Source organism: Microcaecilia unicolor, chromosome 6, assembly GCF_901765095.1.
Source record: "Microcaecilia unicolor chromosome 6, aMicUni1.1, whole genome shotgun sequence".
In the NCBI taxonomy this organism is placed as follows: Eukaryota; Metazoa; Chordata; class Amphibia; order Gymnophiona; family Siphonopidae; genus Microcaecilia; species Microcaecilia unicolor.
The window spans coordinates 240,742,615-240,768,629 of record NC_044036.1 but is presented as its reverse complement, the minus strand read 5'-3'; the positions used below and the strand labels follow the sequence as shown (position 1 = coordinate 240,768,629).

Sequence of the window (26,015 nt, the reverse complement as noted above, 5' to 3'; positions counted from 1 at the left end):
TCCACCAAGGCACTAGAAATAGAAACTTTAAGTAGGGAGTTAAATACCCTTTCCCATTGTGAGAACTCATAAGATACACCCAAAGCCTGCTCCCATTTGGCCAAGTAGTAAAGGACCGGCCTACTATACGATAATAAAGCCCTATATAATTGGGACACTCCACCTCTACCTCCTCCGCTCCTCATAGCTCGTTCCAAGAGCGTTTCATCAAAAGTCAAATCCCCCCTAGCTTTTCTCCAAATGAAATCCCTCACCTGTTGGTACTGGAAGGAGTGAGAGGCAGAAATCCCATATTCCTCTTGAAGATATTGAAAGGAAACCATCTCACCCTCCTCCCATATCTGTCCCAGTTCACATAAACCTAGTGTTTCCCACCTCTGAAACCCTCCAGCTTCCAACCCCGGGACAAACTGTGGGGCAAAGTGAATAAACATATACCGAAAGTATTGACGACTCGGGAAAAATTGGCGAAGCACTGCTCTCCAGATAGACAAAGGCTTTTGTAACAACGGGGATAAAGTTTTGAGGGGCACAGCTAATTGATGATCTGGCAGCCATGGAACAGCAGCTAAAGGGAAAGGGTTCAACCAAGTTTGCTCCAAGTGCTCCCATAATTTACCTGATTTTTGCATCCAAGCTGCGAGGATGCGAAGGTGGACCAGGGAACTCCCATCCCCCCTTGCACGCACAGCTGGTACATCACCTCCTTACGAACCCGGGGGGGGTCTCCTCTTCCAAATAAAGGAGAAGACACGATGCTGCAACCCCCAAAAGAATTTATCCGGCATTGAAATAGGGAGCGCCCTAAACAAGTACAATAGCTTAGGAAGCAGGATCATTTTAACCGCCGCAATGCGGCCTAGCCAAGAAATGGTAAGACCCTCCCAGTGTTCAAGCTCCAAAAAAAAGTCCTTAAGTTTCCCTGGAAAATTAGCTGCATAAATATCTGCAAACTTTTTCATTAGGGTGACCCCCAAATATTTGATACCTGCAGAAGCCCACCTAAAGGGATAATCGCTCTTCAACCGAGCCACCACCTCTTCGGGAACCGATACATTAAGGGCTTCCGACTTATCCAAATTAATTTTGAACCCGGACAATGTACCAAAGTCCCGAAGGACAGAAGTCAAAGCCGGGAAAGAGACCGCTGGAGCAGAAAGGGTGAGCAAAAGATTGTCAGCGAACAAGAGCAATTTGGTTTCAAACTCCCCTCGCCGAATGCCTTGGATCTCCGGATGGGTGCGAATACATTCCGCTAATGGCTCAACTGCAAGAGGAAAGAGAAGGGGCGAGAGAGCACACCCCTGCCTGGTACCACGAAACAAAAGAAACAGAGGCAATCGCCCACCATTGACACGAACCGACGCACACGGAGCTCTATAGATCAGGCATAACCAACGCAAAAAAGGGCCCTCTATTCCAACCCGCTACAAAACCGCAAACATATATGGCCAATGTACGCGATCAAACGCTTTCTCTGCGTCTAACGAGAGAAGGCAAAGAGGCGCATGAGTCGTTTCAGCATGGTACATGAGGTGCAAAGCACGACGTATATTATCAAAAGTTTGACGACCATGAATGAAACCCGACTGGTCCTCGTGAATCAGCTGAGGGAGATAGTGCTGCAAATGATGAGCCAAAATCTTAGTAAAAAGCTTGTAGTCCACCCCCAATAGGGAGATCGGGCGATAAGAGCCACACAATTGTGGATCTTTACCCGGCTTAGGTATTACGGTAATATTCGCCAGATTCCAGGACGATGGGATATCTTGGCCCTCAACCAATGAGTGAAAAACCCTCAAAAGCACCGGGGCCAACAATCTCCCAAAAATCTTATAGAACTTATTAGTAAAGCCATCTGGCCCCGGTGCCTTCGCCGGCGACAAAGTGCGTATGGCCCAAAGAATTTCATCTAACTCAATAGGTTGCGAGAGTTGATGTTGCGCCCCTGCCCCAAGCCGAGGCAACTGAAGGTGGTCTAGAAAGCCTGATATATCTACATCAGAGGGAGCAATATCAGAAGAATAGAGCTGCTCATAAAACTGTTGAAAGAGTTGCTGCATGCGTAAGGGATCATCTATTAGATTGTAAGCTCTTTGAGCAGGGACTGTCTTTCTTCTATGTTTGTGCAGCGCTGCGTATGCCTTGTAGCGCTATAGAAATGCTAAATAGTAGTAGTAGTAGGATCATATGTCAGTGCTCCGGCCTCATCTCTCATACATAGAATGTGATTGCGGTTAGATTGTTGCTTAAGTTTGTGAGCCAAAAGTCGGCTAGCTTTGTTGCCAAAGTCAAAATGAGTCTGGCGCACTCTTTGAAGTTGCTCAGACAACACATCTAACTGCAAATTATGCAATTCTAGTCGAAGCTTATCAGATTGATTTCGTAGCTGGGCCAAGTGAGACGACGGGCATTGTTGCAGCTGTCTTTCCATAGCTAACAAACGGGAGCGCAGAGATCGCTCCTGCTGGCTCTTGACTCTCCTTACATGCGCCCCCAACGCGATAAAGTGACCTCGAAGCACCGCCTTCAGGCCATCCCAAAGAATTCCTGGTGAGACATCCCCCTTGTCACTGAAGTGAAGATAATCTTTGATATGTTGTTTGATTTGAAAGATATGGGACATATCTGAAAGCAAAGAATCATCCAACCGCCACTCTGGGGGATGTCTTGGAGGACCAATCAAACTAATTTGCAGCCACACCGGGCTGTGGTCTGACCACGTTTGCGTCTCAATCTCCACCTCGCAACTACTAAGAGAATAACCCCTCTCACCCAACCACATTTTGATACGTGAAAAAGAATTGTGAACAGAGGAGAAATAAGTATACTCCCTGTGCGTGGGGTGAGCCTGTCGCCAAAGATCTGATATCTGCCACCACTCCAGGAAGGCCCGAAACGCCTCTCTATCCTGCCCCGCATAATGTACTCCTCGAGTAGAATTGTCTAAAATAGGGTCAAGCGTCAGGTTGAAATCTCCTCCCACCAAAAGGAAGCCATCCTTGTGCTGAAGCAACACCTGATCTAGCCGCTCAAAGAATGCTTTGTGGTCAGTGTTGGCCCCATATATGTTTAATAGTGTGTACCTCTGACCCCCTATCATGAAAGTTATTAACATATATCGCCCCCCTCTATCTCGGATAACCCTGTCAATCTGCCAATGGTTGAGAATTAGCAAAGAAAATCGCTACACCCTTAGACTTTGTACCCTCACTGTTAGAAGCAAAATATTGCTGTGGGTATTTACGATGTCTACATAATGACTCATGTACCGTCTTCATGAACCACAGCTATATCAATCTTTAAGCGGATCAGCTCTCTAAAGAAGAGCTGACGCTTCATGGAAACATTCAATCCTCTAACATTCAAGAGACCCAACCTTATATTACTCATTTAAAAAGAAAAATTTGTAGGTACCCGCCAACCACTCTCCCAATCTCACCCAAACCTCCCCCACACACTCGCTCTGAACCCTGCCCAAGACCCCACCCCCTCTCCCTTCCCATCCCCTCCCACCAACCCACCCCCAATCTGTACCCTCTATTAGGACCCCTTCTTACAGGCAGAAGGAACATGTAATCGAGAAAGTGAGACCCTCCCCTTCCCGCTCCCCAAAAAACAGCACATATATATTATAAGCAGAAGTACTCTAAAACAGCATGAAAAGCCTAGAAAAAGAACATGTAAACAGAATCCGAGTCTTGAGGACCTATTATGAGGTCAAATCTAATGGTCCCATCAAAACTGCAGTATATTCTCACCAGTGAACCCAAGAGTAAGACTTCCAACCCCAAACTGTCCATACTGATGGCCGCTCTACTCAGGTTAGTTGGGTATTTGACCTTTGACACTCCAATCTTTTATTGCCTTTGGCCACTCGTTGCCATTTCGGAGGGGCTGGTAAGTAGACAGATCGTGGCTTGCTAGGCTGGGTGGAGGTTGTACCTCTATCCTCTGGAGGTAAAAGTTGATGGGCCTCCTCCACCGACTTGATTAGATGTTGCCGGCCATCTTTGTAGAATGCCAGCGCGAAAGGATGGCGCCATCGATACTAGATACCCAGCTCGCGCAGCCTTGCCGTGACCAGCTTCAAATCTGCCCATCTCTTCAGAGTAACAGCAGCCAGATCTTGAAAGACAGAAACTGAGTAAGAGTCCCATTTAAAAGTATCCAGCTTGCGGCTTGCCTGCATCACCCGCTCACGCAGCTTAAAGTCCTGGAAGCAGGCAATTATGTCCTTGGGCAGATTATTTCGTGCCCCACCCAATGCTCTGTGAGACCTTACCAAATGAACATCTTTGGGCTCAATAGGAGAGTCAGCTTCCGATAACAAGGCACTCACCACTCGCTGTATCACATCCTCACAGTTTGCATATAAAGGAGTTTCAGGCAGGCCCCTGAACCGGAGGTTACAGCGCCTGCTGCGATTTTCAAGATCCTCAAGCTTATCTGTAATTTGCTGAATCTCCACGTGTACCTCTCCGATCTGATTAGAGAGACCGCCGATCGCCTCCTCATGCTCCTCCACTCGGCCCATTACCTCCTCTAAGGTTTCCAAGATCTCGTATTTCGCTACGGAGATCTGTTCCCATAGTCGCAAGATCAGAGTGGACCGCTTTAAGGTCCGATTGCATTTCTTTGATCCAGTCTTGCAGTTCCGTATAATTGACCGTTTCAGGATCTCCCCGGCCAAGCTCTGACATAAACAAGTCTTGCGAGGCAGGCCCTGCCACCGGGCCCGCTGGATCCACCGCCACGCGCTCTATAGCTGGCATGTGGTTCTCCGTTACAGAGCTGCTGTAGGCGAATTGGGAAAGATTCACCGTTTTACTCATGGGCCCGGAGTAGCTGTAATAGTTTAAATACTCCGCAAAATGAAGCCGCGAAAGAGGTAATCGCTATTTGATTACATTCTGGGGAGCGGGAGCTCGCGCTTCAGACATCCATCTTGGTCGGTGACATCACTTCCTCTAGCCGATTGTGTACTTTTCTAATTGGGTTGGTCCCAGTCTGTTCCACTATTTGTGCCAGTCTTCTAAAGTTTTTCTAGGTTTGCCTTTTCATTTTTTTTCTACATCCATCTGGCATTGATTTTTTTTTTTTGTTTCTTTTTCCATCCTCTGTACTCACCCTCTCAGCCATCATCTACCCTCCACTGCTTCTCATCCCCTCATCAGCCCCAGCTCCAACCCTGTCTCTCCCTCCTTTGCTTGTCTCCAGGCCATTCTATCTCTTACCTTCTACCCCATTGACAATATTAATTCTATTTCTACCGTCACTCAAACCCTTGGGACCTATTTCCTTCCTCTCTCATACTTTTCCACAGCACTCCATCCTGGCCTGGGTCACACATGCAGAACACAGAGAGCCCCTGTTCAAATACAGGATAAGCAACCACAAACTAAAAGTACTAATGTAGACAAAAATTACATTGAAACCTGAGATACCAGACTCTGTATGCAGTGCAACACCATGCATTTCCTCCTATACAGTGCAAAATAACACCGGCAGATGTAAATTCTCAAAACTGATATAATTCAATCACTAACTGAAAATAAAATCATTTTTCCAACTTTTGTTGTCTAGTGATTTTAGTTTTCCAATTATCTTGTTCCCAGTGTCTGATTCTGTTTCCCTACCTCCGCCCTCCTATCTTCTTCACTTCCTACCCTACATCCATCTTTAGCACTGATCATTCAGCTTTCTTCCATTTTCTGCCTCCTTCCACATCTCTATAGTTTTCCACCTCTTCCCCTCTCTTCAATCCATGTGCAGCATATCCCCCTTCTCCCTTCTCTTTCCTTCCATCCATGAGCAGCACATCCTCTCTCTTTTCCCTTCTATCCATAGGCAGCATGTCCCCCTCTTCCTTCCCTTCCATCCATGTGCAACGTCCTCCTTTCCTCTCCATTCCCTTTTATCCATATGCAGCACGTCTCCTTGTTCTTCTATGTGTAGCATGTTCTCCTCCCCTCTTCCCTTCTATCCATATGCAGCATGTCCCCTCCCCTCTTCCTTCCCTTTTATTCATGTCAGCATGTTCCCCCTCCCCTCTTCCTTCCATCCATGTGCAGCATGTCCCCCTTTCCCTTCCCTTCCATCCATCTATGTGCAGCATGTCCCCCTTCCCTTCATCCATGTGCATGTCCTCCTCCCCTCTCCCTTCCATCCATATGCAGTATGTCCCCCTCTCCTCTCCCTTCTATCCATGGGCAGCTTCTCCCCTATCCTCTCCCTTCCCTTCATGTTAAGGGTGTAGAATGCCTCAGCGCCATTTTTTCTCCTGATCCCAGAAGAGAGATCCTCCCGGGGCAAGCCTGTACGATAAAGAGATAGAAATACAACATATAAGTTAAGAAAGATTAACAAACTGGGTTGAAGTCAGGTACAGAAAATAGGGAAGATTACTTAATGCCTTACTTGATTATTGTTACAGTCACTACCCCTGACGATGCTACATAGCGAAACACAATTGTGTAGGGAGTGATACTACCCATAACTCCGAAGGGAGGCGAAAGCAGAAATGTAATAGGCATCGCAAGAGGATTTAAGTTTTGGGAAATAGAGATTGCAAACTTTGAAAGCAACAACCATAGAAATTAGATTGTGTTTCAAGACAAGCGTTGGAATTGGCGGTACAATGAAAAATAAGATCAAGTAACAAGTGAGAGCCTCATTAAACAGAAAGCCTTAACAAATGAAAGAACCGGTGGAGCAGCATCAAGAAGAGACTCTATTGGGATAAACATAAAGGAATCCTGTTCAGAAGGAAGGGATCCTCAGGAGCTTAGCCTTGAATGGGTGGCAGAGACAGTTGGGAGGCGGGGCTAGTGCTGGGCAGACTTATACGGTCTGTGCCAGGGCTGGTGGTTGGGAGGCAGGGATAGTGCTGGGTAGACTTATACGGTCTGTGCCAGAGCCGGTGGTGGGAGGCGGGGCTGGTGGTTGGGAGGCGGGGGATAGTACTGGGAGGACTTATACGGTCTGTGCCCTGAAAAAGACAGGTAACAAATCAAGGTAAGGTACACACAAAAATCTAGCACATATGAGTTTATCTTGTTGGGCAGACTGGATGGACCGTGCAGGTCTTTTTCTGCCGTCATCTACTATGTTACTATTAATCAGTTCCAGGAACTGTTTTAAACACAACACAAAATAAAAGTGTATGGAGAGTTAACAGCAAAAACTGGATTTCAAAAATTGTATAGTTTTAGAAATTGTATAGTATCAACATTTGAAAAGAAGTTCAAGAAAATGTACGGTCAATGCACATAACTTGTGAATGAGTGTGGGTATATGATTGAGCATAAGGAAAAAATATATTGTACCAAGCAATTAAAATTGAATTGAATTGATGCTGTGATATTAATAAAATTTGGAACAAAAGTATAGTGATTATAATGAACATGCATGAGAGATATCTGCGTATAATGGAAGTAGTGGGCATGCAAATTTCTCTTATGCATGTTCAATATTGCATTACTAGTAACCACTATTCACTCTTAAAATCTATTCATTATACTTTATTAAACACTTCTATTATACCACTTACAATATATGTGTACCTTTATAAAACCCAATATTCTCCTCACTGCTCACAGATTTCATTCACACCACACACACTCAAACTCATCTCTACAGAGCTCCAGATCAGGATATTTCTATTCAAACATGTATGTATTCAATATCTCTTTCAGTTTACACTGTGTTTACTTAAAATTTAAGTATTAAAGCTGAAAAGATAGTCCAACTTCACATTAACAGTCCCATCTTCATCACACTAGACGGTATTATTCCATTCTTAAGCTATTACACAGAATCATTGATAAAAATGTTAATTAAAAATCCCAAACTGTGCTCAAAAATTCAATTTGCCATTGTGTCACAATTTTACTTCTTGCAACTCGTTACTCAACGAGTTGCCAATCCAAAATGCGCTGTCAAATACAGTTTACAAAACAGCCCTCTTCCTCGCTTTCGCTGTTATTTGAGCTCAATGTCCTCATGTGAGCAGTGAGGAGAATATTGGGTTTTATAAAGGTACACATATTTTGTAAGTGGTATAATAGAAGTGTTTAATAAAGTATAATGAATAGATTTTGTGTATACCTTACCTTGATTTGTACCTGTCCTTTTCAGGGCACAGACCGTGTAAGTCTGCCCAGCACTATCCCCGCCTCCCAACCACCAGCCCCACCTCCCACCACCGGCTCTGGCACTGACCATATAAGTCTGCCCAGCACTATCCCCGCCTCCCGCCACTGGCTGTGCCACCCAATCTCAGCTAAGCTCCTTAGGATCTATTCCTTCTGAACAGGATTCCTTTATGTTTATCCCATGCGTGCTTGAATTCTGTTACCGCGGGAGGGCATTCCAAGCATTCACTACTCTCTCCGTGATGTGAATAATTGGGAAAGTGATGTTAAAGGGCAGCTTGAATTCAAAGGAATGGGGCAACCCACATAGCATATGGAGAGCAATTCTATAAACGGACACCTATATTTAGGTACTTACAGAGTGCCTATTTGGAGCTTATTCTATAAAAGAATGTCGGCACTTATATTGAATACTAGTTTTACTGGGTATATACATTACTACTACTATAAATCATTTCTATAGCGCTACTAGTCATACGCAGCGCTTCACAAATGAACATGAAGAAAAGACAGTCCCTGCTCAAAAGAGCTTATAATCTAAATCAGGACAGACAGACAGGACCAATAAGGATAAGGGTAAGACAGACAGAAGGACACATAGGGAAAACATGCATATGTTTTTTAAGAGTGAGCACTTATGCCAGCCATAGACCTGGTGTAAATGGTTGCACCAAACTTCAGGAGATAGACGCATAAACCTATAGAATTCTGTAAGTTATGCGTGTTAAGTGTGTGAACAGCCCACGCTCTGCCCATGTGAATGCCCACCTGCAAAACATGTGCTATGCACATACTTACAGAATAGGTTGGAGTTAGATTACTGATATTTTTAGGCATAAACAACTAGTACACTGGCATTTATGCATTCGCTGCATAATTTTAAACAGCTCCTTATAGAATTACCTAAATGTATCAAGTTCTGAATTACCTTCATGACCCCATTATAACCACTGAAAAAGCACATTAAAACCAGCTGTTCCCTGGAGGTAGAACATGGATAGAGGCTCAGAGTATTGATGTTTTCTCTCTTTCTCCCTTTCTGGTCTTCTCCACTTACCTTTAGAACTCTGGTCCTCAACCAGCACTTTCCAGTTGTGGGAATCCACTGCTGTGGATGCCTCGAGGAGCTCTCGAACCTGAAGGAAGGGCTGCAGGCAGGTTACAGGTTAGATAACAAATAGAGACAGTGGAGAACAAAACATAGAGGCAAGAGACTTTGCTGAGAGGGCTGCCAATTAGTTCTGTGTGTTTTCAGGACAGTTTGAGCCAGCCCTGCTTTCACTCATTACACACATGGATTTGTATTTCCGATTTCCCTGTTGAGTTCACTGAGAAATGCAGGATGACAAGCCCATGGATGGAGTGGGGTAAAACCAGGAGTGTTTTAACTTTTCTGAGAACATAGAGCCAGTTTGCAGCCTTATTTACTGACAGTACCTCAACACGTTCATCTTTGACCCAGGGAGTTTTTATCAGGTTGGCATGCATGTCCATTAGATATGCCAGCTTTATTTCACAGGCCTTCAGCTTGTCATAAGTATCTTTGGGAGTTCTAAGATCAGAAGTCTGGAAGAGAAGAGATCAGCTAGTTTCACTTTGAGCTTCCTGTTTTCTTACTGAGTAAGAGAGGAGTACAAGAAACTTCCACTACCTTTGTAAAAGAAGAGATTACCTTTGTACTACAATCTTACATAAGAACATAAAAATAGCCATACTGGGTTTGAACAATGGTCAATCTAGTTCAGTATCCTGCTTCCAACAGTGGCCAGTCCAGGTCACAAATACCTGGGAGAATCCCACTGCAGTATGCTAGCATTAGTCTGAAACTCTACATGGTCTGAAAAGAGAGGTGCAGGAGAAAAGAGCAAGGTGCACTTTTTTTGTTATCTTCTCAGAAAAGACAATAGACAACAAATAACAGATTTTGTTACTTCCTGTAGTGGATGAAGGAACTTTCTGTAGCTTCCCACAAACCACTGAGGAAAAAGAGGAGATGTCAAACTCACCATTGTCAGTGTGAAGAAGGACAGTTAAATTTCTAATTGTCTATGGTAGGAAGCAGAACAGTCTGTAGCTTCCTATTAACTGTAGGAGGAAGAAGAGTGTAATTTCATGGTGTCTTGTGATAGGAAGGATATTCTGTAATTTCCCAAAGTCTGGGATAAGAAATGAGGCAATCTGTAACCTCATGCTTAAAAGAGGAAAGAAGGCAGTCTGTCTGTAACCTCATATTTCATGTGAAGGAGGGAGGACAGGTTGTAAAGTTCTCTTGACAGCATTGCTGTTTCTTTGGCAGAAAGGAGGGTGTACAAAACAGTTGCATAGTCAGACCTTCAAATTTTTTCTGCGGGGAGGGGGGATCTGAGCCCAAAGTGAGAGGGGTGTACAAAATTTTGCCCCACTCCCTGCTCTCCACCCAGGGTCATGCTCTCTGTACACCCTTTCCCCACAACCTCCAAATACTTAAGCTGGAGAGGAACCCTAAGCCCTGCTAGTGGAATTGGTCCTCCACCTAGCATATATAGCATGGGGTGGAGGCTAATGCAGCAGTGGCCCACGGAATGGACCTCCAACTGCCAGGCCACTGGTAGAGGACCTGTTTCGCTGGTGGGGCTTGGGGGTCACTGCCAGCCATAGCATCAGAAGGTGCTGCAAATTTGAGGGGACCTGAACCCAAGAAGGGACTTAGGTCCCCCAGGCCCCCTCCCATGGCTATGCCACTGGTCACTGGTTCAGAAGTGTTCCATTTTCTTTACAGGGAAGAGGGAGGGTAACTGGAACTTCCAAATGATGGTTGGGAACATTACACAGAACTAACTTCTGACAGACCAGGAAAGACTATCCTTTCCCACCCCTGCTACGCCTAAGGTTGAGTCAAGTCATACCTTTGTGGCATAGGATTACCATCCAGCTTATTTTCAAAAGAGAAAGACGCACATATTTCGACCCAAATCGGGAGATGGGCGTCTTTCTCCCATGTGAAACCAAATCGGTATAATCGAAAGCCGATTTTGGTCGTCTTCAACTGCACTCCGTCGCAGGAACGAACAAAGTTGACGGGGGGGTGTCAGAGGCGGGACTGGGGCGTGGTTATCAGCCGAGGAGAGATGGGTGTCTTTAGCTGATACTCGAAACAAGAAGGGCGTTTTGGACGAGAATTTGGTCCGCTTTATTTGGACCCTTTTTTTTCAGGTCCAAGTCCCAAAAAAGTGCCCCAACTGGCCAGATGACATCCGGAGGGAATCGGGGATCACCTCCCTTGGCTCCCCCAGTGGTCACTAACCCCCTCCCACCAAAAAACCCCACTTTAAAAACTTTTTTTTCAGCCTCAAATGCCGTACCCACCTCCATGACAGCAGAATGTGTTCTATCCTCTGACAGCCCTTTCCCTGGTTCTGATGTGGCTCTCGGGTGAGTGTGACACCTTTTCTGTTATGCGCACTGCAGAGTCACATCAGCAATGCATTGTGGTGGGTGTAGGGTATTGGGCTCCGTGATTCCAGTAGCTTGTGTTAAATGCTCACGATGTTGGTAGTTGGTAGGCTGTACTCCCATGGTGCTTTTCCCCCTGCTTACTGGGTCAGAGTGTGCCCTGTTTTGTTTCCGGTAGTTCATGAGGTAGTGGCCATTTTTGTAACACAGTTTTAGATCCCTTTCATGTGTTAGCCACGTTATAGAACTTAGTTCTTCCCTTGAATGTTGCTGAAAGAGGGCATTGTACATCATTCTGCCAGCTCTGACCTACTGCTAATCTCAGTACCAGGAAGACTCTGCCAGTGGGGCACACAACCTCTGATCTGCAGTTAACTGTGAGTAAACGTGCTTATTCAAATAAAGGACTTTTTCAAAGAGATTAGTCTTCAGGTTTCAACTGGTGTGCCAAGGTTATACAGCAGCAACAAGTCCTAGAGGCCTGCGTGTATGCAGGTCCCTGGAGCACTTTTAGTGGGTACCACAGTGCACTTAAGGCAGGCGGGACCCAGGCCCATCCCCCCCCTACCTGTAACACTTGTGCTGGTAAATGGGAGGCCTCCAAAACCCACTGTACCCACATGTAGGTGCCCCATTCACTCCTAAGAGCTATGGTAGTGTTGTACATTTGTGGGTAGTGGGTTTTGGGGGCGGGGGGCTGGGAGCTCAGCACCCGTGGTAAGGGAGCTATGCATGTGGGAGCGTTTTCTGAAGTCCACTGCACTGACCTCTAGGGTGTCCAGTTGGTGTCCTGGCATGTCGGGGGGGGGGGGGGCGAGTGTACTACGAATCCTGGCCCTTCCTACGACCAAATGGCTTGGATTAGGACGTTTCTGAGCTAGGCATTTTTATTTTCCATTATCGCTAAAAAAAACAAATGCCCATCTCACAAATGACTAAATCCATGGCATTTTAGTCCGTACAAACCGTATTTTCGAAATGAAAGATGGACGCCCATTGTTTTAGAAAATACAGTCTGTCCCACCCCTTCACGTACCCGTTCTGGGACATAGACGCCTATGGAGATGGCGTTCGATTATGCCCCTCCATATGTCCGGATTTACCTCTTTTTGAGGACATGTCCGGGCAACTGGGCGGGTTTTGCCAATCTGCCCGTTGGTCCGGATTTCTGGATAAACGGGCAGGCTAGTGGGCGGGCCCTCCTATAGGACAGCCCGCCCGCCAGCCTGCCCGTTTGTCCTCCCCTTACTTACTACTGCCCTGGTGGTCTAGTGACCTCTTCCGTCCTCAGGGCAGGAAAGAGCCCCCTCTTTCCTGCCTGGAGCGCTGCTCTGCATGCATCCTTCCTGTTCCTGAGCTCGGCGCCGATTCAAAATGGCCGCCAAGAGTTAAAGTGACCTCACGAGACTTCAACTCTCTGTGACCATTTTGAATCAGCGCCAAGATCAGCAACACGAAGGATGCATGCAGGGCAGCGCTCCAGGCAGGAAAAAGGGAGCTCTTTCCTGCCCCGAAGAGGTCACTAGACCACCAGGGAAGTAGAAAGGTAAGGGGAGGGGGGTGACGTGGAGGGGGTGGTGACGGGGTGTGTGACAGGGGGGAGGGGAAAATGTGACGGGGGTGGAGCGAGGGCATGACAGGGGCAGAGCAAGGGTGTGTAGTGGGGCATGTGTCCTCCTTTTTGAGGGACAAAATATGGTAACTCTACTGTGGCATCATAGGAAACCAAAATAGAATCCACTGTTTCTGGATGATATAATTGCTATCCATGAAATCTGTTTCAGTATAAGACTGTAGTCTTGTCACTCAGTACTTTATTACCTGAGTTAAAAAACCAAATCTAGGCTTTCAATCTCAATGATATGATGTTAGATTTACAATATTAAGGGGAGAAGTTATCAAGGTGAGGTAAAAGGTGAGCTTTTACTGTACCTTGATTATTCATGGGAGTCAGTAACCTGTGGAATAACAGCCGTGCAGGTTGCTGACTCCAGTGGTAAATGAATAAACATTGCTTGCAAGTCACTTTGCATGTAGCTTTATTCCAGTGGCCCAGGAGCATTGGGGCTTCATAACTGTTGCCTGATGCTCCTGGGCCGCATTTTACTGGGGCTGTAAGAGTTCCCCCCAGTCAAGCACCTACTCCCTCAATCCAAACTCCCACCCACAATCCAAATGCCCACCCTCTCAATCACATCAACAATCCCTCCCCAATCAAGGCCTTCCACCCCCAATCAAAGCCCCTTATCCCCTCTGATCATGGCCCTCTAACCCCTGATCAAAACTCCCCAACCCCAAAGGTCCCCCGCTTCCTGAAAAGGCTTACATTATTTTCACTGGTGGTGCAGTAGTCATCAGGAGTGATTCCCCAGTTGCTCCTGCCCTTGCTGATGTCATCTCCAAAATGGTGCCCCTAGCAGTAGTCTCGTGCTACTACCACTAGAGATCATTTTATTTTACCATGATTTTCTGCCCATAGCACAACTTGTGGTGTGCACCTGATTCAGCCCACAAGTTGCATTCTGGTATTTACAAAGGAATACGTTGCTTTTGCATGTTTTGCATCTCATTACTATGTAACCCACAGCAAGCTAAATATTGTCATGGTAAGACAAGTCAAGCTGTGTAAGGGTCCTTTAAGTCGCATTAAATAATGCAACTTAAAGCCCTAACACAGTTTGATAACTTCATCCCTGAATAATGTAACTGAATGAAAGACCAAGAATTCCTGTACCTCAGTAGGAACTGAGACCCCATACAGTTTCATGTAGAGGTTATCAATCCCGTTTTGAACAGCCAGATGAATCTTCTGTTTGTCAGCTAGTTTGCTTCTAATTATTTCCAGTTTACCTTCTTCCTCTTCGACAGTCCTATCCAGCCCATCAGCCAGTTTCTCAGACCTTCCCAAATTAAGAACAGAGACATTCACAAGGCTCTCAAATACATTTAAAAAATAGATCAGAGTTACATAGAGACATAGAAATTTGATGGCAAATAAAGGCAACATGGCCTATCCAGTCTGCCCATCCACTATCTCCTCCTCTCCCTAAGCGATCCCACATGCTCCTCTCGTACTTTCTTGAATTCAGATACAATCTTTGTCTCCACCACCTCCACCATGAGGCCGTTCCGTGTATCCACCAGCCTTTCTGTAAAAAAGTATTTCCTTAGATTACTCCTTTTAACTTAAGTACATAAGTATTGCCATACTGGGACAGACTGAAGGTCCATCAAGCCCAGCATCCTGTTTCCAACAGTGGCCAATCCAGGTTACAAGTACCTGGCAAGATCCCAAAAAGAGTACAATATATTTTATGCTGCTTATCCTAGAAATAAGCCGTGGATTTTCCCAAGTCCATTTTAATAATGGTCTATGGACTTTTTAGGAAGCTAGCCAAACCTTTTTTAAACCCTGCTAAGCCAACTGCTTTTCCCACATTCTCTGGCAAAGAATTCCAGACTTTAATTACACGTTGAATAAAGAAATATTTTCTCCGATTCATTTTAAATGTACTACTTTGTAGCTTCATTGTGTGCCCCCTAGTCCTAGTATTTTTGGAAATAATAAACAAGCAATTCACACATACCCACTCCATTCCACTCATTATTTTAGAGACCTCTGTCATATCTCCCCTCAGCCATCTTTTCTCCAAGCTGAAGAGCCCTAGCTGCGTTAGCCTTTCCTCATAGGGAAGTCATCCCATCCCCTTTATCATTTTCATCGCCCTTCTCTGTACCTTTTCCAATTCCACTATATCTTTTTTGAGATGCGGTGAACAGAATTACACACAATATTCGAGGTGCGGTGGCACCATGGAGATATAGAAAGGCATTATAACATCCTCATTTTTTTCCATTCCTTTCCTAATAATACCTAATATTCTATATGCTCTTTTAGCCACCGCCGCATATTGAGCAGAGAATTTCAACGTATCATCAACAATGACACCTAGGTTACTTTTCTGGTCAGTGACTCCTATTATGGAACCTTGCATCACGTAGCTATAATTCGGGTTCCTCTTTCCCACATGCATCACTTCGCATTTTCTCACATTAAATGTCATCTGCCATTTGGATTCCCAGTCTCGTAAATTCCTCTTGTAATGTTTTACAATCTTCTTGCGATTTAACAACTTTGAATAACGTTGTGTTGTCAGCAAATTTAATTTGCACACTACTTACTCTCATCTCTAGATCATTTATAAATATGTTAAAAAGCTGTGGTCCCAGCTCAGACCCCTGGGGAACACCACTATATCCCCTTCTCCATTGAGAATACTGACCATTTAACCCTACTCTCTGTTTTCTTTTAACCCATTTTTAATCCACAATAGAACACTACCTCTTATCCCATGACTCTCCAATTTCCTCTAGAATCTTTCATGAGGTACTTTGTCAAATACCTTTTGAAAATCCAGATACACAATATAGACCGGCTCACCTTTATCCACATGTTTGTTCACCCCTTCAAAGAAATGTAATAGACTGGTGAGCCAAGATTTCCCATCACTAAATCCATGTTGGCTTTGTCTCATTAATCCATGCTTTTGAATACGTTCTGTAATTTTGTTCTTTATAATAGTCTCTACCATTTTGCCTGGCACTGGCGTCAGGCTCACCAGTCTATAATTTCCCAGATCACTTCTGGAACCTTTTTTAAAAATCGGTGTTACATTGGCCACCTTCCAATCTTACGGTACAATGCTTGATTTTAAAGATATATTACTAACATCCTATATTCTCTCATTCTGGAGTTTTATTTCAATTGAAATAGACTCGCCTCCTGTATGTCACAACTCAAGAAGAAAGTGAGCCCTTGGGCCACTGCCAGAGTACGGCTAGCAGCTGGCAAATCACCCGGGCTAGGATTGATACTAGGCAATATAGGCTCAGACTGGAGTCACACAAGGCTGGAGCTGGAAAGCTGGACTGGAGCTTGAAAACTGTACTGAAGCTGGAAAGCTAGACTGGGGCTTGTAAGCAAGACTGGAATTCTGGAACTTGGCTGTAGCAGGAACCAGGAACAGTGTTTGGCTGTTTCAGAAACAGGAACAGAGCTTAGCTGTAGCAGGAACCAGGAACAGAGCAGGACTAGAACTAGAAAGCAAGGTAGGAGTTTGGAAGCAGGCTAGAACTAGAAAGCAAGTCAGGAGTTTCAGTGACAGGGCGCTGGAGCTAAAAAGCAAGGCAGGAACTAGGAAGCAGAACTGGAGCTAAAAGCAAGGCAGGAAGTACTAAGGCAAGGCTGAAGGCAAAGTAGGACCAAACTGAGGCAAGGCAAAAACACAACTGGAAACAAGGCAAGGGACAAAGTAAGAAAAGGCAAGAAGAAAGGCTAGATACACAGCAGGAAACAAGGCAAGAACAGGCTAGAAGTGCAACAAATGCACACCAGCAAGAAATCACAAAGCAAAGTTTGAATGTCCCAACGTTCCTTATGAGAGCCCTCACTGATGATGTCATGGTTTCAGGGAAAAGGTTTGAAACACACTGAATACCAGAGTGAGGAACAGAGAGGAAGTGACAGCAAAGGCAACTGTGCAGGAAGGAGGCAACCCAGAGAAGCTGCAGAGCCTGATCACCGGAAGGGAAGGTGAGTCTGGATGCAGGAGCATAGCCACAGCTGTGACACTGTACATTAATGCCACGGAGATATTTAACTGTTTCTATCATATCTCTTCTCTCCCACTTTTCTTCCAGAGCATACATATTGAGGTCTGTAAGTCTGTCCCCCTACGCTTTATGACAGAGACCACTGACCAATTTTGTAGCCACCCTCTAGATTGGCTCCATCCTGTTTTTGAAGGTGTGATCAAAGTGTAAACAGAAGAACAAACCTTCGCAGTCAATCATATAAACACAAATACAGTGAAGGTGACAAAGAATAGCCAGGCGATGGAAAATATCAACTATTTATTAACATCCAAAACTCAACACGGGCCGTATTTTGACCAGATGGGCCTGCATTAGGAATCTTAAAAGAATGTATAGGATCTGTTTGGTAACAATTGTTTCAAAAGTTTGAAACACTCTAGGTATAGACTGAAACCGCGCCAGAGCAAAGGAAGAGTGATAAAACACACTTTGAAAACTTTGATTCTGCTTAATGCCCGAGCGTCCTTCTGGCTTTGGCTATTGCCTCTTCGACCTGTTTGGCCACCTTTAAATTCGTCAGATACGATCACCACCAAGTCCTGCTCTTCTTTCATACATAGTAACATAGTAAGTGACGGCAGATAAAGACCTGAACAGTCCCATCCAGTCTGCTCAACGAGATAAACTCATTTTACATGATATCCAATACTTTATATGTATACCTGAGTTTGATTTGTCTTTGCCATTCTCAGGGCACAGACCGTAGAAGTCTGCCCAGCACTCTTCTTGTACAAAATGTTCTGAAGCTAACGTTGAAATCCCTTAACATTTACACTCAAGCCCATCCCTATCTATTCAGTTATGATCAGAGCATAGACCGTAGAAATCTGCCCAGCACTGGTTTTGCTTCCCAATTACCGGCATTGCCACCCAATCTCCGCTAAGATTCCATGAATCCATTCCTTCTAAATAGGATTCTTTTGTGTTTATTCCACGCATGTTTGAATTCTATTACCGTTTTCATCTCCACCACCTCCCAAGGGACGGCATTCCATGTATCTACCACCCTTTCCATGAAAAAATACTTCTTGACACTAATCCTGAGTCCCCCCCCCCTTCAACCTCAATTCATGTCCTCTAGTTCTACCACCTTCTCGTCTCCTGAAAAGGTTTGTTTGCGGATTAATACCTTTCAAATATTTGAACGTCTGTATCATGTCACCCGTTTCTCCATTCGTCCAAGGTATACATGTTCAGGTCGGCAAGTCTCTCCTTGTACGGTTTGCAATGTAAATCCCATACCATTTTTGTAGCTTTTCTTTGCACCGCTTCCAGCCTTTTTACATTCTTAGCTAGATACGGCCTTCAAAAACTGAAAACAATACTCCAAGTGGGGCCTCACCATCAACTTGTAGAGGGGCATCAACATCTCCTTTCTTCTGCTGGTTATACCCCTCTCTATGCAGCCTAGCATCCTTCTGGCCATGGCCGACGCCTTGTCACATTGTTTCTTTACCTTCACATCCTTGAACACCAACACCCCAAGGTCTCTCTCCTGAGTCGAGCTTACTAATCTCTCCCCTCCTATCTGATATCTCACTTTCGGGTTTCTGCACCCCAAGTGCATCACTCTACACTTCTTGGCATTAAATTTAACTAATAATCCACTCAAGCTTAGAAAGTAAACGAAACTCCAAACTCAGCTTCACACACACTGCGTACAGAAATGCTGAATACTCCCACTGTCACCCAACCAACCACACACAACACTTTCAACGGTGGAGCAAAAAAGCCTCATTAACGCCACCCAGCTAGCCCAAGACTTCGGACTATAAGGCTTGGGCCCGGCGTACCATCATCTGGCTTAAAAAAAACTCCAATTAGTGTCCCTTGGTGTATCTAAATAAATGTTGGCTACTTCTCTCTCATCAACTACTGGGGTAACAACATGGATTTTTTTGAGCCAGATGATGGTACACCAGGCCCACGCCTTATAGTCCGAAGTCTTGGGCTGGCTGGGTGGCGTTACTGAGGCTTTTTTTCTCCACCGTTAAAAGCATTGTGTGTGGGTGACAGTGGGAGTATTCAGCATTTCTGTACGCAGTGTGTGTGAAGCTGCGTTTTGAGTTTCATTAAATTTTAACTGCCAGACCCTCGAACATTCTTCTAGTGTTTGGAGATCCCTTCTCATCGTTTCTATCCCTCCAAGGTATCCACTCTATTGGCTATTTTCGTGTCATCCGCAAAAAGGCAAACTTTTCCTTCCAATCCTTCAGCAATATCTCACACAAATATATTAAATAGAATAAGCCCCGGCACCAACCGCTGAGGAACTGCACTGCTCACCTTCCTTTCCTCGGAGCAGATTCCATTTACCACCACCCTCTGCCACCTGTCGGTCAACCAGTATCCTATCCAGTTCACCACTTTCGGTCTTAAGTTCAGCCCTTTCAGCTTATTCACGAGTTTTCTATGTGGGACCGTATCAAAGGCTTCGCTGAAATCCAAGTAGATTACGTCTAGCGCACGTCCTTCATCCAGTTCTTTGATCACCCAGTCAAAGAAGTCAATAAGATTCGTTTGGCAGGATTTTCCTTTGGTAAAGCCATGTTGGCTCGAGTCCTATAACACATTGGTTTCTAAAAAGTTAACTATCCTTTCTTTCAGCAGCGACTCCACTATTTTTCCTACCACTGACATGAGACTTACTGGTCTGTAGTTTCCCACTTCTTCCCTGTCTCCACTTTTGTGAAGAGGGACCACATCCGCTCATCTCCAGTCCCGCGGAACTGGATGTAGTACATAGAAGTACTACATCCCCTATACTATATCACTCCCTTGGATTTTTATAGCCCAAGTGCAAGACCCTACATTTTTTAACAATGAATCTTAGTTGCCAATTCTTGGACCATTCAAGTTTCACTAGTTGTATGAATATTACCCTGACCAGGGCCACTGGAAAGTAAGAGTGTGCACACAACAACAAAACAAAACAAAAAATAGGAGCATCTATCCCCCAAAGATATATCCCAGCATAGACCATCAGATTCCAAACTGAAATATTGTGGAAGAATGGATCTAAATTATACCATAGTCAATGTTATGTATGAAGTGTCTGACATCTTGTTAGTGGTTGGAGACAAGGACTGTGTCAGAATTTAAGAAACGTGGGACAGGCATGTGGTATCTCTTCGGAAAAGAAGAAGTTAGTGGTTACTGAGGATGGGCAGACTGGATGGGCCATTTGGTCATGTTTCTGTGTTTCCTTTGGTTAATCAGTAACTTTTGCAGGGTAACATCTGTAAATGGGCTAGTTTTGCACATACCAGAACAGGAATGAATCTCACTCCTAAGCCGAGGTATACTACAGATGATCTTAGTCTTTTAGAGTCGCTGCTAATGCTTGTCTTAACAATTGCAATGTGTCAAAGAGAGCTTCTTTGTGGAGTTCATAAGGTGTAAAATGTACAGGCAACATATTAAGGTGCATTTAGAAATTCCTTTCATTCAGGCCTATGGTCCCCACTACAAATGTGCATGCCATTAGTTATTCCATTGTCTGTTGAACAAGTGTAGTGATATTGCAGGGCCTCTTCTTGTGAATTTAATGGTATTGCAAAGCTATTTCAGACAGTAATTCTAAGAATGCTGAACTGTGCCCACCTGTCTTCCTTTTTGGTGCGGTGGAATTTCAGCTGTGCATGCTCCAGTTCCAGGTCATGCAGGTGGATCTTCAAGTCATCTCGCTCCTTCGTGCGCTGTTTTAACTGCCACTGCAGCCGCTCCCCAGTCTTCTGCTGTACCATGAACCTCCCCACTATCTCCTATCCAAGGAAAGGAGATACAAAGCACCTAAGTCAATTCTTGGGAGATCCCCAGCTTTTCCTATCTCATTTATTTATGCAAGATAATAATAATCTATCATGACTTCTACTTCCTAGTATCATCCATTATCCTTTCCTTTAATGTTTTAGACTCATGCATTACACCAATGGTCTCTAATATTTCTCATACCTCACACTAACACTTTTGTCTCACCTAGAATGTAAACTGCACTGAACCCTGGAAAGGGGATATTAGCGGCATACAAGAATTGAATTGAAGATGCCTGAAAAGGTGAGGGAGGCTTCTTCTATAAAAGCCCAGTGTATATGGTGCATGGAGATATTAGGCCCTTTAATGGGCTTCTTTGTGGCTTTCAGGATTAGCTGAACCTTCCCAGAGACTCCTCTTTATTTGAAAAAAATATAACCTCTTTATACCACTACAATCTGGATTCTGCGCACAGGCAGCATATACTGGCTGGGGAAGAAAGGAGCATAATGGAAGGAACTGTCATGTGCAGAAGAAAAGCAGGAATGCAACAAAATACCTAACAAACCTCTCTCACTTCCTTTGTTCTCATCCCATACAGCTGCCATGAATGTGAATACAGAATAACAGGAAGGAGATTCCAAGATGGCGCTGTGTTCACACGCACCTGAGTAAGCTCCCTGGAGATGCTGTGGTTCGTTGCCTCTTGCTGGTCCCTCGTTCCGTCATTCGTGATGGGAAAACGGAGGGGGAAGATAAGGGAGCTTCCTTCAGCTCCTGGGTCTTTGCCAGCATTGAAGCAATCGACTTTGCAGTTCCCCAGGACGCCACCGGGACCTCTATGTACGTCGACTCCTTCTGCAACTGTTGACGCGCTGACGTCAATAGGAAGCGGAGACAGGGTTTTTTTGAGCCCCGGAGACTGCAGGGATCCACCACAGCCAGGAAGTGAATCATTCGCTGCAGCCCGGCCAGTATCCGATACCGAAGGGGTGAATTTGGAGCTGACAGAGGGGAGGCTAGCGGCGAATTTGAGTGGGACCTCGGACCCTGTGTTTTCGGCGGAATTGGCCTTAAAGGTACTGCCACAAGATTTCGTTAATAAGCTTTCTCGTACTGAGATCCCACCACACTCCCTTTTACCATCAGGTGGAATAAGTAAGCCCTCTATTGTGACACTTGAGTCACTGTGGGATATGGTATATAACACTCACTCCTCCATGCAAAGTATGTTAAAAGAAAATACTGGCGATATTAAAACTCTTTCAGGAGCAGTTTTGATACAGGCACAGGTGACAGCACAGAAGTCCTTTATGATTGAAAAAGTGGATACTAAAATTCAAGAAATGGGGTCTTTGGAATCCGCTTTGGTTAAGGACAATAACTTTTTGCATAAACGATTGGAATATCTTGAAAATCAATCTCGGAGACTTAACCTTCGGTTCCTTAACTTCCCCAAGTCTCCTTTAATTCCTCCTATCGAGATGGTGAAAAAATACATGATTGACATTCTAGGAATGGACAAAGATTCATTACCTCCCATAACACGGGCCTATTACATCTGGAATATTAGGGGGACAATGGGAGATCCCCCTAGACGAGAAATGGGTGAAGAAATGAACCTTACTTCCTTCATGGAAAGTTCACTGGATGTGATTACCTATAGGACTACAATGTTAGTCACTTTTGTGCTGGAACCGGATCGGAACGCAGTCTTAAGACTTTCCTTGAGGCATTTAGATGATCTGTTTATGGGCTCCAAGGTTAGGATTTTCCCAGATCTTTCCAGGCCGACACAAGCTAGACGTAGAGCCTTTCTGGATCTGCGTTCTAGAGTAGAAGCCTTGAAAGCAAATTTTCTTTTACGTTTTCCTTGTATATGCATTGTATCGCTTGAGGGCAAACAATTTCAATTTGTAGACCCTAAACAGCTTAAAGATTTCCTAGATGCTAGAGTTGATGTGACTGTTACATGCCCTCCTACATAGCAGGCAGGAGTCGGAATTTAGAGGTAGCAATTGTGTAATAATAATATAATATTTTGTTTCTTTTCCTTTTCTTGGAATCTTCTTTTTCTTTTTATTGTGGACGGAAAATAGTCTTCATTATTTCCTTATATTTTCATGTAAAGTGATTTCTTTGTTATTTGAATCTGAATTGCATAATCACATTGTGTTGTGAATAATTAAATGATTAATAAACAGAAAAAAAAATACAGAATAACAGAAGGCACACAGTTATGACTCCAATTCTGGTCCCCTAGGGATGCAAACAGTTCTGATTTTCAGAGTAACTCACCTAGGCAAATTAAGTCAACTGTATACAAATTTACTTAGGTAGTTATTGTAGAAGCCCTATTCAAGATTTACATGTGTAAATACCAGCATTTACACATGTATCTCAATTATACATAGAAAACCTGATTTTAAAAAGCTGGTATTTACATGTGTAAAGCTGCATTACATGCAGATGACAAGAGGGTGGGAGTAAAATCTACATACGTATTCCCATTTCAGACAGGGAATGCATGTGGATAATTTATCAATGTCCGGATTTACAGATGTTCACAGATACATATAGGTTTTCTAAAAGTGCTAGTTTTGGGCAGCCTTTTATAGGAGGGATTACAGGAGGTCTCCTTCTTAATGCCCCATTGTTTTTATTCTTCCTCAAAACTGAAAGTACAAAAAGATTGCAGCCTCTGTACTTAATTAGGAGCATTTACACATGTAAGAAAAATCATCGCCAAACAAATAACGCGTTAAGCGCTATTCTAAAAATGATGCTGAAAATATAGTAACATAGTAAATGACGACAGATAAAGACCTGAACAGTCCATCCAGACTGCCCAACAAGATAAACTCATTTTAAATAGTATGTGATACTTTATATGTATACCCGAGTTTGATTTGTCTTTGCCATTCTCAGGGCACAGACCGTAGAAGTCTGCCCAGCACTGTTATTGTACTAAAAGTTCTGAAGCTAACATCGAAGCCCCTTAAAATTTATACTCCAGCCCATCCCTATCTATTCAGTTATGATCAGAGCATAGACCGTAGAAGTCTGCCCAGCACTGGTTTTGCTTCCCAATTACCGGCATTGCCACCCAATCTCCGCTAAGATTCCATGAATCCATTCCTTCTAAATAGGATTCTTTTGTGTTTATTCCACGCATGTTTGAATTCTATTACCGTTTTCATCTCCACCACCTCCCAAGGGACGGCATTCCATGTATCTACCACCCTTTCCATGAAAAAATACTTCTTGACACTAATCCTGAGTCCCCCCCCCCCCCTTCAACCTCAATTCATGTCCTCTAGTTCTACCACCTTCCCGTCTCCTGAAAAGGTTTGTTTGCGGATTAATACCTTTCAAATATTTGAACGTCTGTATCATGTCACCCGTTTCTCCATTCGTCCAAGGTATACATGTTCAGGTCGGCAAGTCTCTCCTTGTACGGTTTGCAATGTAAATCCCATACCATTTTTGTAGCTTTTCTTTGCACCGCTTCCAGCCTTTTTACATTCTTAGCTAGATACGGCCTCCAAAAACTGAACACAATACTCCAAGAGAGTATTATAGAGAGGGGCATCAACATCTCCTGTCTTCTGCTGGTTATACCCCTCTCTATGCAGCCTAGCATCCGTCTGGCCATAGCCATCCCCTTGTCACATTGTTTTTTCACCTTCATATCTTCTGACACCAACACCCCAAGGTCTCTCTCCTGAGTCTAGCTTACTAATCTCTCCCCTCCTATTCGGTATCTCTCTTTTGGGTTTCTGCACCCAAGGTGTATCACTCTGCACTTCTTGGCATTAAATTTTAACTGCGATAATCCAGAAACCTCAAAACCAATTAACAAAAGAAATGCAAAAAAATTCTCAAAACTAAACAAACTAAAAGAAGCAGACATTGAAATATATAAATGTGGTGAGTGCTCAGTTTTTATAGTGCATTACACAGACCGGAGTCTTAGGTAGTTGTATTGACACCTAATACCACATCATAGCACCGCGGTCCAGCCCAATAAGTAAAACATTTATTTTGCAATTTCCAAAAACAAAAACTGCAGCAATAGAGGAAGAGCGTTACTTATCTTAAGGTGCTGTGGTGATTCTCATCCCAAGTGTGTAAGAAAAACACATTGCACAACCTGGACTGTTGACCAAGACTCAAGCTACTTATTGACATCCACTGTATTGCGTAGTCTTTCCTCTCCCTTCCCCCATGTGGGAATTACTTCAGAAAAAGCCACAGTCCGAACCAAAGATTTCAGCCCTTCCCCAAGCTTCTGGAACGCTTTCTGTGTTGTAAACTTGCTATTGTTGGCCAGGTCATTTGTACCCAGGTGAATTACATCAGTGTTTGAAGCCTTGTTCTCTTCTCAGATCACTTTCAGTATTTGGTCTGTACATCTGGTAGCTGAAGATCCTGGAAGGCATTTCACTACGTTGGAACCCTTGAGCTGTGTTCCTAAGTTAATGTCTCTGATAATGGAGTCTCCGAGCAGTAAGAGTTTTCTGCTTTACACCAATCTGTCATTGTTTGGGGGATGTTTCTTGGGTTGTGCTACTTTCATTGCCTCTGTTTCCACCACAGTACTTCTTTTTTCAGCATCATAATGATACAACGCAGCAAAAGAATTTGACAGGGGCAAAGGTTGGGAGGGTGAGTGCTTCTGTGTCTCAGATCTTAGTCTACCAGAGCCTACTGTGACACATCTAATTCCTCTGTTGTTTCATTCTCTGTGGTAGTGATGGTGGTAAATTGGCTGGGAATTGAGTAATCCTGGATGCTTTTTTAGTTGTAGCTAATTCCTTCTTGAGTTTGTTGATCTTATCTTTCAAAGGTGATATTTGGAGACAGATAGGACAAGCTCTAAGGTTCTAGATAGTTTGCCTTAGGATTAAAGCAGAACATGTATTGCACTGAATTAAGGTCATATTGATGTGATTCAGAAGTGTGAAAAGGTGAACTATGATAGGGGATATGGTGTAATGAAGATACTTGGCCCTTGAT

The 26,015-nt window shown here is 44.1% G+C and overlaps 1 protein-coding gene across 1 annotated transcript in view; it reads right to left on the bottom strand.

Annotated features, from left to right (window-relative positions):
• Positions 1-26,015, bottom strand: part of CCDC183 (coiled-coil domain containing 183) — a 237,639-nt gene that overhangs the window by 16,875 nt on the left and 194,749 nt on the right. The window contains 4 exon segments of the mRNA XM_030206812.1: positions 9,214-9,304; positions 9,594-9,722; positions 14,323-14,488; positions 20,847-21,007. Of these exon segments, the coding sequence (XP_030062672.1) occupies positions 9,214-9,304; positions 9,594-9,722; positions 14,323-14,488; positions 20,847-21,007 (547 nt within the window).